This window comes from Perissodus microlepis, chromosome 6 (assembly GCF_051167445.1).
Source record: "Perissodus microlepis isolate ML-2025 ecotype Zambia chromosome 6, ASM5116744v1, whole genome shotgun sequence".
Taxonomy (NCBI): domain Eukaryota; kingdom Metazoa; phylum Chordata; class Actinopteri; order Cichliformes; family Cichlidae; genus Perissodus; species Perissodus microlepis.
The window spans coordinates 16762778-16776892 of NC_140466.1; the positions used below are offsets into that span (position 1 = coordinate 16762778).

General features: G+C 38.7%; 1 protein-coding gene across 2 annotated transcripts in view; it reads right to left on the minus strand.

Moving 5' to 3' along the window:
• The window catches only part of mast1a (microtubule associated serine/threonine kinase 1a), an 81458-nt gene extending 69689 nt beyond the window's left edge, over positions 1-11769 (minus strand). For both annotated transcript variants that reach the window (XM_084931105.1, XM_084931104.1), the window contains exon 1: positions 10506-11769. In XM_084931105.1, the coding sequence (XP_084787231.1) occupies positions 10506-10544 (39 nt within the window). In that variant the 5' untranslated portion in view covers positions 10545-11769. The remainder of the gene's footprint in view (positions 1-10505) is intronic.
• Between the last annotated feature and the right edge of the window lie 2346 nt (positions 11770-14115).

Consider the following 14115-nt stretch of genomic DNA (forward strand, 5'->3'; position numbering starts at 1 on the left):
TATCTGAGCAGATGAGCTACAGCAGCAGAAGACCACACTGGATGTCATTTCTGTCAGCTAAGAACAGGAAACTGAGGCTACAGCTCACACAAGCTCACCAGTATTGGACAATAAAGAACTAGAAAAATGTTGCCAGGTCTGATGAGTACGGTGGCCCTGAGAGGCCAAACGGACTGCAACTTCAGAAAACACTTGCAAAAAGAAAAATGCTGCAAAAAGAAAAACACTTGCAAAAAGAAAAACACTTGCAAAAAGAAAAATGCTGCAAAAATAAAAATGCTGCAAAAATAAAAATGCTGCAAAAATAAAAATGCTGCAAAAAGAAAAACGCTGCAAAAAGAAAAATGCTGCAAAAAGAAAAACACTTGCAAAAAGAAAAACACTTGCAAAAAGAAAAATGCTGCAAAAAGAAAAATGCTGCAAAAAGAAAAATGCTGCAAAAAATAAAAATGCTGCAAAAAGAAAAACGCTGCAAAAAGAAAAATGCTGCAAAAAGAAAAATGCTGCAAAAGCACACAAAGCACAACGGAAATGTTTCTGGGGAGACAATAACCGGACGGACCAGTTGCACGAACCAAAACATGTATGTATGGCTGTATCCCAATTCAGGGACTGTTTCCCAATTCAGGGTGTGCGGCGTTAAAGTACGCAGCCTTAACGGTCCTCAAGGGCCGCACTCAAAGACCGCTGAGGCCGGAAGTGTGAGGCTTGTAGGCTTGTGAGATGGGACGGTCTAGCCTCCGTTGTGCTGCCCAGGTTGCCTAGCAACCATGATACTAACAGCTGGAAACGTTTCATACAGCTTTGTTTGACAGAAATGAAGGAGAACATATTTTGTACATTTGTTTCTACATGAGCTCTGTGTGATTTGATAAGTATCTGAGGCTGAGACCACAGGACTGTAAAACATGATTGTTGGGCTTCATTTCTGTACTGAACAGTCATTTAAGATTAGCTAGTAAATAACAATTAGCTAATGTTGTTCATGAGACTAAAGTCATCTCACTTTGGTAATGTAAATATAATATGGCCAATATTATATTAATCATTATTAGTTATTACAGCAGTGAACATGAACTCTGTGCCAAACACTGAGCTTCAGTAAAGATTCAAGTTGCATTTATTTATATTTCCTATCACCTTAAATCTTCACTTAAAGACAAGTATCTGTGACAGTGTATATATAGATGTATTATATATAAGAGACAAATATTGTTCTTTTAATATGTTGGCATTACTAAATTTGGCTCAATATGTGTGGAAAAAGCAAATGTACGAGCTGTGATAACTGTTTCTGATAGAATGAAGAGTAGACTGATATATGAAATATTCCTTTATTGGGTGAGAAAATCAGACCATGTCATAACTGCTTTAAGTCATACAGAATAGATATCAGAGCCTTAAACAGGCTGACTTCTGTTAAATGGGTCAAACTGGGCAGAAAGCATCCAAACGCATAACATCCTTATAGAATATGATGTAACACTATAGATCAACTTACCTCAGAATATATAAAGCATATAAAAAATTACAGCAATATGATGCAACAAACACAGCAGTACTACTAATCCAAAATATGCAAAGCTTCATAGAACTGAAACAAACATTTATTTTTAGCTCCATTCTGCTGCTGATACATACTTTAGGTTTCTGAATATTAAACTTGTTGCTGCCTTTCATAGTGTGTAACTTGAAGGCCCTGAGTACTTTCTCCCAAACTGAAAACACTGGGAGGATAAAATTATTTGAACATTACCTAATAAGACTGATTCAGGACAGACAATTAGTTATGTTAAACTTTTCTAGCAGTCCTTCACAAAGAGGGAACAGTCTGTCTATTCTCTCCATCTGTCAGCTGCTGCTGGCTCTTCCTCCTCCTCTTCCTCACACACTGCTGAGTTTGTCCTGGTGGATCATCAGGGGTGCAAAGCCTCACAGATGATGTGCAGCAGTGGGTCCCTCAGTCTATCCTCACTCTGGACACTTGCAGTTGTCACACATGGAAATCAAATGTATGATAAGCTGCAGGATTCAAACACAAGTGTAACTTATAAATAAATGTTCATACTTTTATTCCACAATCAGAGAGAAAGAAACAGAGAGAGAGTGCAGGACAGACAGACAGGTGACAGTCTCAGGTGTATACACTGCTACAAACAGGAGGATTTAGTGTTTGTGTTATTACGAGTGCTAAACAAGAAGAGTTCCCAGATGGTACAGTGGACACATGTGTGACTCCTGTGATTAAAGCATCTTTCTTCCAGCTTAACGAGTGAACCGTCAGCTCGTTCAAACACACGTTAAAGTCCGTTTGGCTCGACACCACCGAACAGAGGCAGCAATATAACATAGCTAACATTAGCAGTGCAGTGAATCCTGCTTGTGCCGTGATATTCAGGACTGCAAACCGAGCAGCATCACTGACTTTCAGCCTGTTGTGTTTGTGGATATATGACTGACTTTAATTATCCACAAAATCATCAGATTCTCTGTAAGATTAAGGTCGACTATCTAATGGCGTATAAAGTAAAGGCTTTAAAACAAAGTAAATGCTGAAAGTACAAACATCGCTAATGTCACATAACTTTGCCGGCATGTGGCCAACAGTAATGTTTTAATGTTCCTCATTATTAAACATTTGCACATAAATAAGTGACATAATATTCAGAACTTACTTTTGAAAGTTTACTCTTTGGCCGCTCCACTTCTTTGAAGTGTCTCCCAGTCCCAGTGCACTTGTTAGCATGTTTTGGTTCGTGCAACTGGTCCGTCCGGTTATTGTCTCCCCAGAAACATTTCCGTTGTCTTTTTTCCTATTTCCGTTGTGCTTTGTGTGCTTTTGCAGCGTTTTTCTTTTTGCAGCATTTTTCTTTTTGCAGCGTTTTTCTTTTTGCAGCATTTTTCTTTTTGCAGCATTTTTCTTTTTGCAAGTGTTTTTCTTTTTGCAGCATTTTTCTTTTTGCAGCATTTTTCTTTTTGCAAGTGTTTTTCTTTTTGCAGCATTTTTCTTTTTGCAGCATTTTTCTTTTTGCAAGTGTTTTTCTTTTTGCAGCATTTTTCTTTTTGCAAGTGTTTTTCTTTTTGCAGCATTTTTCTTTTTGCAAGTGTTTTTCTTTTTGCAGCATTTTTCTTTTTGCAGCATTTTTCTTTTTGCAAGTGTTTTTCTTTTTGCAGCATTTTTCTTTTTGCAAGTGTTTTCTGAAGTTGCAGTCCATTTGGCCTCTCAGGGCCACCGTAGATGAGTCACAATTTCTGCTGCATTATTCAGATGGCCAATGTGAGAATTCCAAATTATTCCAATATGGACCAAAATCTCTGAGCAATGTTTCCAGCGCCTTGTTAAATCTATGCCATGAAGATTTAAGGCAGTTCTGAAGACAAACGGAGGTCCGACCTGGAACTAGCAAGATGTACGTAATAAACTGACCAATGTGTTTATGGGACGTTTCATTATTAGCACCCATTTTCTGCCTTTGTGCTTATACTAATGCACAAATGTGTCCATGTTCACACTGCAACAATTTAGAAGTGTGATCTCGGACACACATACAAATTCCAGTTCACATTCATGGCACCGCAGTTACATTACATAACAAGAAAGCCTCCATACAAATATTTAAACAAAAACATCAACTTTAAAAAAAGGTTCTGATGTAACCTGCGTGCACTACAGAGATGCAAAAGCATTAGTTAAGCATTTTCTACAGCTTTAATTCAACATAGCCAGACTCACGGAAATCTGCACATACAAACAAACACCTCCCCGGCACATTTAATGTATTATGCACAGCTTCCGTGCGCCAAGTAACAGCCCATTAATCACATGCTCCTCGGTCGCTATGCTTTGCGAAGACAGGACAGTTCAACCTAGATAGGCAAGTTTGCCTAAGACGTTAAGACAGGGTGTCAGATGTGTTTTCTTTGGCTTTTGCTTTTCAGTTAATATCTACCCAAGGACCAAGTGAAGGCCAAGTGCAAACCATAGAAAAGAAAAATGTTAATATGTTGCTCCTCTGGGCAGAGTCATGAGACTTCTGTTCTGTTTCCACTGCCAAAACTCAGAGCAGATTGGAAGGCAAATGTCACACAGTGTATTGTTCAGTTTAACAGTCTGCAAGTCTTCAGTTTTTTCTTAAAAGCCTTCAATTCAGAGCTCTTGACACCAGGGTCTGAAATAATGTAGCATCTCGATGAAATGTGCGGATTTTGAAACCTTAAGAGCTGGTATTTTTTTCTTACTTCATGTATTTCGGGAATTAAGTCTGGCAAAAACTTTATTTCTTTAAAGGTTTCTGGCATGAGAATTCCAGCTCTGCAAAAAGTAGTTCAAATATTTGAAAGTATTCCCAAATATATTGTGGCCTAGATTTGTTGCTTTGATGTACACTTTGCTCTCTCCCAGTGCAAAACCTACCCTTTTCTGAATAATACTGACATCAGAAGGACGTGTTGAGGCAGAACAAAGCAGTGGGCATGGCAATGAGTGACAGGACTTGGCAAACAGAGCTGGATCTTCTGCAGTGATCACACTCTTATCCCTCGTGCTTAGCATATTGGAAATGGGCACACTGCCCAGAACAAAATATTGGACAAATTATGCGTGTGTGTGTGTGTGTGTGTGTGTGTGTGTGTGTGTGTGTGTGTGTGTGTGTGTAAGTGGCTTACTCCATACTCCTACATGAGAGCGGGATGAGACACACAGCATGATTTGTGTTTGTTTGTGTGTGCGTGAGTGTTTGACCATATGGGTTAAGTGTAAGTATATTGTACTCCACACACGTACAATTGCTCGGACAATATGATAACCTCTTCAGATGAAAACAACTCATATGACTGATACACTTTCTCCCACAGCAGAGACTACGGTTACAGTTGAATAAAATGGATGGAAAGGTGCCTAAACTCAGGGTGTTAGTCATGATTGCTGGTGATCTACTTTCTATTATTGTGTGTTTACTAATGAGGCAACTGCTTCTGTTGCATGACAGCATGACTTTGTGTAACTGATATAAAGTCTTTGGAGCACTACAGTCTGTAATTGTCATTTAACATGATATCAAATTCACATGAAAAGTGTAAGTCAGTCTAAAGCTGTTGTCGCATGTCCAAATATCACAGAAAGGACCAACAGGAGATATGGGGAAAAAAACATAAACCAAAACTTTAGATCAAAACATCTACTGAACGTCAATGTTTTACAGCGATTTATTTCTCTGTGTGACATCATAATGATGTGGCAGCTGGACAACTGCAGAATGAAAATGATACAGTCAGAAGGAAGGTTGGACACGAAGAGGAGGATAGGTAGATAAAACACGTGAAGCAGATGAAGTGGTATAAAACATTACTGTGGATCCAGTGGAGATAAATGACTACTAAACTATAGATGACAGCAGGTTTAGCCAATCAGCAAACTACTGACCATGAAAATTCACATGCTTATATGTTTAATCTATTAGCTAAATATGTCTGGCGTGCCAGCCACAGCAGAGTCGAGCATACACACTCCATCTGCTGGGCCTATATTTTCATCAATATCCACCCATTATGCACATAAACTGGTGTTTAAATTGCAACACAGGAGTGTCAAAGGTACATCTCGATGTCCTAGCCACAGATTTCTGTTGGCACACCTCTCAATGCTGCCTTGTTTTCTGTCCAACAAGCCCTCCAAATTAAAAGATAAAATTTGCCCATGTTCTCCAGAACAAGAAAAAAATCTGATGCACCTATTGATATGAAAACATCAGTTTTGTGGCCCTTCAGAAATAAATATACAATTTCATGGGTTTGAGTTTAAATGATGACTTTGTGAAGGTAAAGCAATCATTACTATGGTAACAAATAACTAGTTAGCTAATATTTATGAGCATTTATAAAGGAAATCATCTTTGGTTGGAAAACTGTCCTGAGTTCTGATGTTTTTGGATCGCCTGTTGTTACAGACTTCGCTGTCACTCCGTCATAACATCACCTCACTTCCTCCTTTGGCACCACCATAATTACGACAGGCCATGTATAATTGATGCATATTTAATACATGTTTTCAATAATACATCTAACTTTTGTTTCAGCGTCGTCGCTGGTACTAGGATGAAAAGCAGAAAATATTTTCCACCTCATAGTACAATGCAATCATTTTTTTCATTCAGCTCCTTATTGAATCATATTAAGATTTACATTTTTTGAAGCCTTTACTTTTTTTTGTATATTCTGTTATTTTCAGTTTAACCAAGCTTTTTCTTTAGTTTTATTTTTTAACCTTTCTTACCTATTTTGGTCTGTAACATTGCATTTATTGATATAAGCTGTTTGGGCTATTGTAACACAGTATTTTACCTATTTTTAGGATTAATAAAGTATTTCTTATCTCTGAAAGTTTTGATATACAGTGGACCTCATGGCTGGACATGTGTAAGTGTTTGGAATGGGGCATTCAGGAGGTCTAGCAGCCCTTTTCCACTAGTACCTACTCAGCGCGACTCGTAGTACCTGGCACCAGGTACTTTTGTTAAAGTCCCATGTTTTACCTTGTATCTTATGTTTATGCTTTATTGATTCGAAAATAAACTGTTGAATGCCAAAGATTTAGTGATTCATCCCGACATTTCAGATCTTAAGCCCCTGGCATCAAATCTTAAACATCAGAAAATCTTGTTATCTTTGATTCCTTTCTTAAATTTGACTCACAAATTAAATCAAGCGTTAAAGTCTTTCATTTAAAAAAAGAAGAAATTATTTCTTTCTATCAATGATCCCGAGGAAGTCATTCATGCTTTTATTACATCTAGACTAGAATGCTGCAATTCCTCATCTGTTGGACTGAGCAAAACCTGATATCATGAATGCAGCCGGTTCAAAATGTTGCTGTTAGACTCTTGACTGCTACATGGAAGTGGAATCATATTCCAGTCATTCTTAAATCATTGCACTGGCTTCCTGTGACGTACAGGATCAATTTCAAAATGTTGCTTCTCACATGTAAGTGCTTTTGTGGGCTTGCTCCAGTTTACAGCTTTACAATGCTATGTTCTATGACGCTCACTTAGTTGACTTCTTGTAATTTCAAATTCCCAATAAGGTTGTACAGGTGATCAGGCATTCTCAGTCAAAGCTCCAAAACTCCCTGGAATCATCTTGTTTCTCAGGTTAAGTCATTTTCCTCGGCAACTGAAAACAAACATCTTCTCATTAGCTTTCTCATCTTCAGACTATTGCTTAATTTTTCCTAATTCCTCTTTTTTACTATTCGTATTTTATTATTTTTATTATTATTTACTCTATTTTTCTTTATTGTTCTTAAATCATTAATATTATTCCTATGATAGTTTTGATGCTGTGCAGCACGTCACTGTCTGTTGTGCCTAAATGTGCTATATAACATATATATATAATATTGACTTGAAACATTATTAGATGACCTAAAACATTATTGCACATTTATGTGTTTCAGCTACCTCAGTTTTACCCCAAATTAGTTCAGTGTCCACATTCATAGTTGACCAGTGAAGTAGTCATCAGTGCTAAACACAAACATGTCATCAGTATATACACTCAGTCCTTTTCCTCCCTCCTCCATCCCTCTGGTATGAAAGCAGATCTAGGCAGTAAAGGGATCCAGATATTGTAACAAGCACTTAAATGGGGTCTAGTATAGCCCACAGCTGCTGCCTTCTTCTAATCTATGCTGCCGCCACCCTTCCTCCTCCTCCTCCCAGCCTCGAGCCCTTTCAGGCCATCCTGCTGCTGGTGGTTGGTCTTCCTCCCTCAGGGCACACAGGGCTGTTAGGCCACCATTAGTCCTACTAATGGGCCTGACAACTGCACCACATCCTCAGCATTTAGACCTCCTCTGTCTGAGATATGGATATCGACCACTTCTCAATGGAACTGGAGATTATAGGGCCAGAGGGTGGGAGTCGATTTTGTATGTACATATACAGAATTTGTGTGTTATGCACGCACACACAAAAACTAACCGTTGGCTTCAAGACATGTCTTCACCTTAAAATTCAATGGTTTATGCTACCTTAGGGGAACTTCATGATCCTATAAGGAAATCTAGTCTCCATAACGATTTGTGGAGACATGATTTTTAAATCAAAATAATCTGTAAAAACTAGAAAACACACCTACACATTAAACACCACATGACTAAAAAGTACACGAACCAAGTACCTGTGTCTTTCTATGTGGTTATGTGTTCCTGATTACCATTACAGTCCATTTTACAAGAGTGTGGGAGTGTGTCTCTGTCTCGTTGTGTATTTGCATGTGCATAACATTAATGTGCACATCAGATTGCCCCTTGTCCCCTGCCAGTTTACCCGCTCTCTGTTTCTATTGACAGTGTTGAGATCCATGGCTGAAATTCCGATATGATTAACTTCTGAAGAAATAATTCAGTACTAAGGACTTCTGAGTGTTTCATTCACACACTGAAATCTGCCAAACCATCATTATAGCATAGAGCAGTCATTGAGGTGAACTAAATTCTACTCTAACAAGCTCTGGTACTCATTTGCAGAGAAGAATATCTATATTACATATCTGATCCAGATCTCTTTACTTCTTTGATGTACAAGATCAGTCTCCTGGTGTGAAGAGTTAGGTGCAAGAAACAACTCTAACACATAGGGATTCATCAGAAAAGCCCATTCAGAGCAGAGCTGAAAGAATAACACCTGTTTAATAAGGAAAGACACTGTCAAGATTTACTACTTTTTATACTACATGTAATTGGTGGAGGCTGGTAACCTGTGATTGCCATGTTTCAGTATATTTTAACATGGTGTCTAATCTTTCAGTCTAAAAATACAGTGTACACATAAGTTCAGAGTAAAAACAACTTACTTGCAGCAAAATGCAAAATTGAAGCAACTATTTTAATGATCAAAATTTGACGTAAAACTCACAAACTTTTATGGTTTCAGGTCAGTCCAGGTTAGTCATTTGATACTGAAACAGACAAATCAAGCTCTCTCAATAGAGATTAATGTTGGATGTAATTTCATTATTTTCTTCTGTTTTGTAGACTGAGCAGTCAAACTAGACGGTAATCAGCATAAATCATTTAGATGGAGGAAAAGCTGATGAGAGTTCAGTTTTAATAAAAGGCTACAGTCTGGTAAATAACAACCTGTTAATCACGCACAAATGCATTTTGGGAAGTACACAAACATTACTGCTTCCTGCACTTTTATCAAATGCTTGGTCTTAATGTCAACACAGAGTTCAAGAAGTGCAGCTCAACAATGGCAGGGATGGCTGTGATACCCACAGACTGCCTTGTTTTCCTCCTGACCTTACAGTGGGGACACAGGCAAACTACAATCTAGGGAATAGCATTGCAGGAAATTGTTTACATCTATTATTTTTTCTATTATTATTACTATTTATAAGTGATGGGAACTCTTCTACAGAAGGATATTTTTGTTAGAGTTTTCAGCAAACTAATCTTACTGTAAATTAATTTAAAAGGCAGCTCAGACAGACTAGCAAACAGTGGCACTAATGGTGAGCTCTGCCTGTCTCACTTGATTAGTTTCACACGCCCACCACACGAGCGTCAGAGCAAGCTTTTACCGGCGCCTTGACATGTCAGTCACAATAAAAGTGACTAACCTACATAATAAAATGTAACAGTACAACCCATTTAACTTACTCAGTCTCCTTTTGGTAGACCGTATTCAACACGACTGATTACTATGGATGTCCAACATATAAAGAAAGCTTCATACTGTCTGTGATTCTTATCTGTTTATTATCACTTTATGTAACCACTACTAGAAATTAATGATCTATTTTAATAACTATGGCAACATTATGATTTGTCAGGTGTCTGTGTGCCATATTAGCCAAGTATTGCATTCATATTCTCAGTTGTGATACATGTAAGCTGGTTAAGAAAAGGACACTGACATTTATAAGGAATTGTATTTTAGAGGCAGAACACAATAGTTTTGATGTGCTCTTTAGATGCTTCCAAAACATTTGACATCAGAAGTAGTTTGTTAAATTGCAACGCAGAAGGGGTCCCTGCATATCTAATTAGGATTTTACAGTGTTGGTACTCACATAAAACTATGCAAGTTAAGTGGAGTATGGAGGTATCTGAATCTTTTTCTGTATCTAATGGAGTAAGACAAGAGGGAATATTGTCTCCTGTTCTATTCGATCTGTATCTTAATCATCTTTCTGTCACGTTAAATGATTGTAAGACTGGTTGTATGCTGGGTAATCTTCTTGTTAATCATTTAATGTAAGATGATGATCTTATAACTGTCATTTGTAGATCCAATGATATGTACAAAAACTACTTAAACTGCATCGAATTTAGAGGAATGCGTGTTACATGAATCTTACATCTACAAATCACCACCATGCAGCAGCTTCTGGCCAAAGAAATCTTCCATACTTCCATGAAAACGCTTTCTGTTATTATGAAATGACGGCATTCTATCCAAGTAATGACTGCGTTTGCGTAACAGCCCAAAAGTTCTCACCTGCAGCCTCCGTCTTCGGATGATCCCTGAATCATCCATAGCGCGTGTCGGAGGGGGTGTCACACCTGTCGGTTGGTCTCGTGGCCCCCTGGTCTCCAGGTGACGGGGCGAGAAGAGGGTCCACTCTCGCGTGGCTTTCAGCGAGCCAGCAAGACGTGATAATTGAACGCTAATAAGCCGAAACACCCGACGGAGTGTCGATAGGTGTCAACATCACTTTTCAGAGAAAAGCAGATGATGTTCCGGAGATTAGGTGGCCCTGTTAAGGTCAGTATGAGAAATACCATAAATCCTATATATAAATACGCATATATAAACGTTTACCGTCACGTGCTACAAGCAAAAAACTACACCGGGGTTTGACCAAAATATAAAAAGTGCTGCTCCTGTGCTCGACCCCAGCCGACATCCCATGCTGGCTGAGACTGACAGAGAGTACTGACTAGGCTCCTCTGCGAAGTGCTGAATAAGCAAGAGGTTTCACGGTGGGATCAGCGTGCTCTGCATGAACTTAAGTCCAGCTGGGAGATAGAGAAGAACCCCTCAGACTGTCACACCGAGGCTTATCGAGGCGAAGATAAAACAAAGTTTGCGCACATCTTCACTCCCGAACAGCCGGTGATCCACGGCCCAAGACAAAAACAAAATTCACTAAAATTAAATTAGATCACCATTTTAGATGCTTCTGTCGCGATGATGCTCCGTTGGTTTAAAAACCCAGTAAAGAAGTCCTCAAGCAGCCAAGCCACATACATCTATGTGCTGCGTGCAGGTACACAGAGTTCACTGCATGCATACTGCACATCACTACCACAGATCTCGATCTTATCACACATCCACGTCAGGGAATATGTGCATTTAAAAAAAAGAAAAAAAGGAAAAAAGGGGGAAAGGGACGATGAATGAGAAGCGCCTCTACCCGTCCATCTGGTGAAACATGCAAACACAGCGGCATCGAAAGCAGGTTGATCGCTTCTCGTTTTCGTCCCCTGGGACACGGATTTGTCCGTCTTCGGGTATTCGATGTGTTTACTCTGTTCTTCTCGGGTGTAGCACCGCTTTTCCTGTGAAGAAATGATCTGTGTTTGCTTCACAGTCTTTGCTCCATCCTCGGCTCCAGCCACCCACTTCCTACTACCAAGCGACGTTTAACCCCTCAGCGACCGGAGACGGTGAGAAAGACTAGCTGTGCCGGCTGAGATGTGCGATTTTCTGTTCCTTATTCTGATAATAGCAGGAGTTTCAGGTAGGAACTGAGCAGGAGGAAAGTGGAGACACGATTTTTTTTTTAAAGAGGCTTGTAGAGTGAAGCTGGGGGACATAGTGTACCTGTTTCTTCATTTACTGGCCCCTGGTGTTGTTCTATAAATAGCTGTAGAATATTTGTATGTACTGACGAACTCATTGAGTGCTCAACCTGTTATTTCAACTCTTACATATATATTAAAAGTATTAAACTAAATGCAGTCGTTTTGGTAGAGAAGTTTATCTTTGTATATCTCAATTACCAACTCCTATTTAGCACCATAACTGGTATCCCAAAGGATCACTAAATGAAAGTAAATCTGGAAAAAAAACAACCTTCCACCTGAGCTGTTTTCTTTTATTTTACAATAACTACAATAATTTCATGGGTCATGTCATTTCTTCCTGTTAAAAGAGAGTTTTTCCTTCCCATTATTGCCAAAGTGTTTGCTCACAGGTGGAAATAAGATTGTTGGGAGTTTTCGCTGTTTTCTTTGCATAGGGTCTTGACCTCACAGTATAAAGCACCTTATTAAAACCCCTATGTAATTTTAAGGGCCTGTAGAGCAAGGATGTCAAAGTCATTTTACATCGGGGGCCACATACAGCCCACTTTGTAGGTAGGGTCTCAAGTGCGCTGGACCAATGAAACTCTCCTTTCTGTCAGTGTATAGAGGTTTGACTGGCCATTTAATCCCTACAATATCTCAGTGTAAGAAAAATAAGTTTAATTTGAACAGCATACCTCAGTTTTTTTTACATGATAAAGAAATGCTGCTGCAGCCAATGAAAGAAAGCTATCATTAAGGCTCTTTGAGCTTAAATTGTAATAAACAAATGTGTGAAAAATAACAGAAAAAGTTCACTAGTGTAATTATAAAGCAGAATGTTTTGTTAACTTACATAAATTGTCTTATTTAATTAATTTATGTATTTATTTTTACCGTGTCCCCATTTCTATAGTAGATAATGAAAAAACAGGGTTTTTCCTGTCATTTTAATATTTATTGATTAATGCATTACTTTAGTGTGGTATGAATGACTGTGGGGGAAGGTCTTTATCAGCAGGAAAAGCTTTAACATTTATGAAAATACTCGAAAGTCTAAAATGTATGCCTTCACATTTTCCAAATAAGTCTAGCAGTTCAGATTTGAATCTTCTTGTATTTGACGCCTCTACTCTAGTTGAAGATGAAGATCAGTCAGTCCTGGGGGTGAGGGACATTTGTTTGATTTTGTGGATTTTTAGGGACACACCCTACATGACAGTTCGTTGAAACCTGAACTCCTACCTAAAATAAATAAAAAATAAAAAATCCTCCCTTAATGTTTGCATTCAGGGTTATTAAGTTACCTCCAAGTTTAAGATTTAACATTGTTGTTCATAAATGGCGTCTTCCAGCCGCCTCCTGACATGCTTTCTATTGGTATTCCTATGAAAAATGGCATCAAGTATTATGCATTATTCAACATTCACACCTGTCACACATGGGATTCATTGGCACATAACATTTCACAGCTCCTCACCCTTGAGTTACTTGCATCCCTGATCCACATGCTAATGAATGAACATGAGAAATTTCCACTGCTGTGGTTTTAAAGACAAAGGCCTTTTGGGATGCTGGCATATTAAGGGAAACTGTGTGCGTTCTGTTCTGATATTATCCAAATCAAGTGAACCATGTTATTCCCTGCTGAGCCTGAAGACAGATGTGAATACATAGTCAATAAAAGGAATGCACATCCCAATCAATGCTAAAGAAAAATCACTCCACAGTAGTAATCACTGACTGCACTGTAACATTTAGGGGCAAAGTCCATCACAGTGTTCACACAATGTCTCTGAATGATATTATACTGTTAAACATTGTCACAAGAAAGAAAGACAGAAATGTTGGTCAAAGGTGGCTTGTGAGAAGGATCAATGTGGAGATGGAAAAACACACAGGAGGCCAGGCAGCTGGTCTAGCTCCAGCTTCAGGAGAGGGGGAGACAGGAGGGGAACTTTAATGGTTTTTAGCATTGTGGCCTAAATGATCCCCGTCTCTTTGAGCAGACGGAGCTGGCAAGCTTTACTCCCTCTCACTGCGGGATTTAGTGCTGACAGATAATTCTGAGTTCAATGTCAACTCCCCAAATACTCCACCACCAAAGCTTCAGTCTTACTTTGAAGACATAAGGAGAAAAATGCCCTCTTCTAATGTACAGTACTGTGCAAAAGTCAACCTTTATTTCTTTATGCTTTGCTAGGAAAATGAGAAATGGCTACTGGGATTTATTCAAACGTGACTGTGCAAATAAAAATGGGAATACAGAATATAAGGCAAACAAGAGTTTGTACAGTTCTAACAGGCTTTAAAGTCAA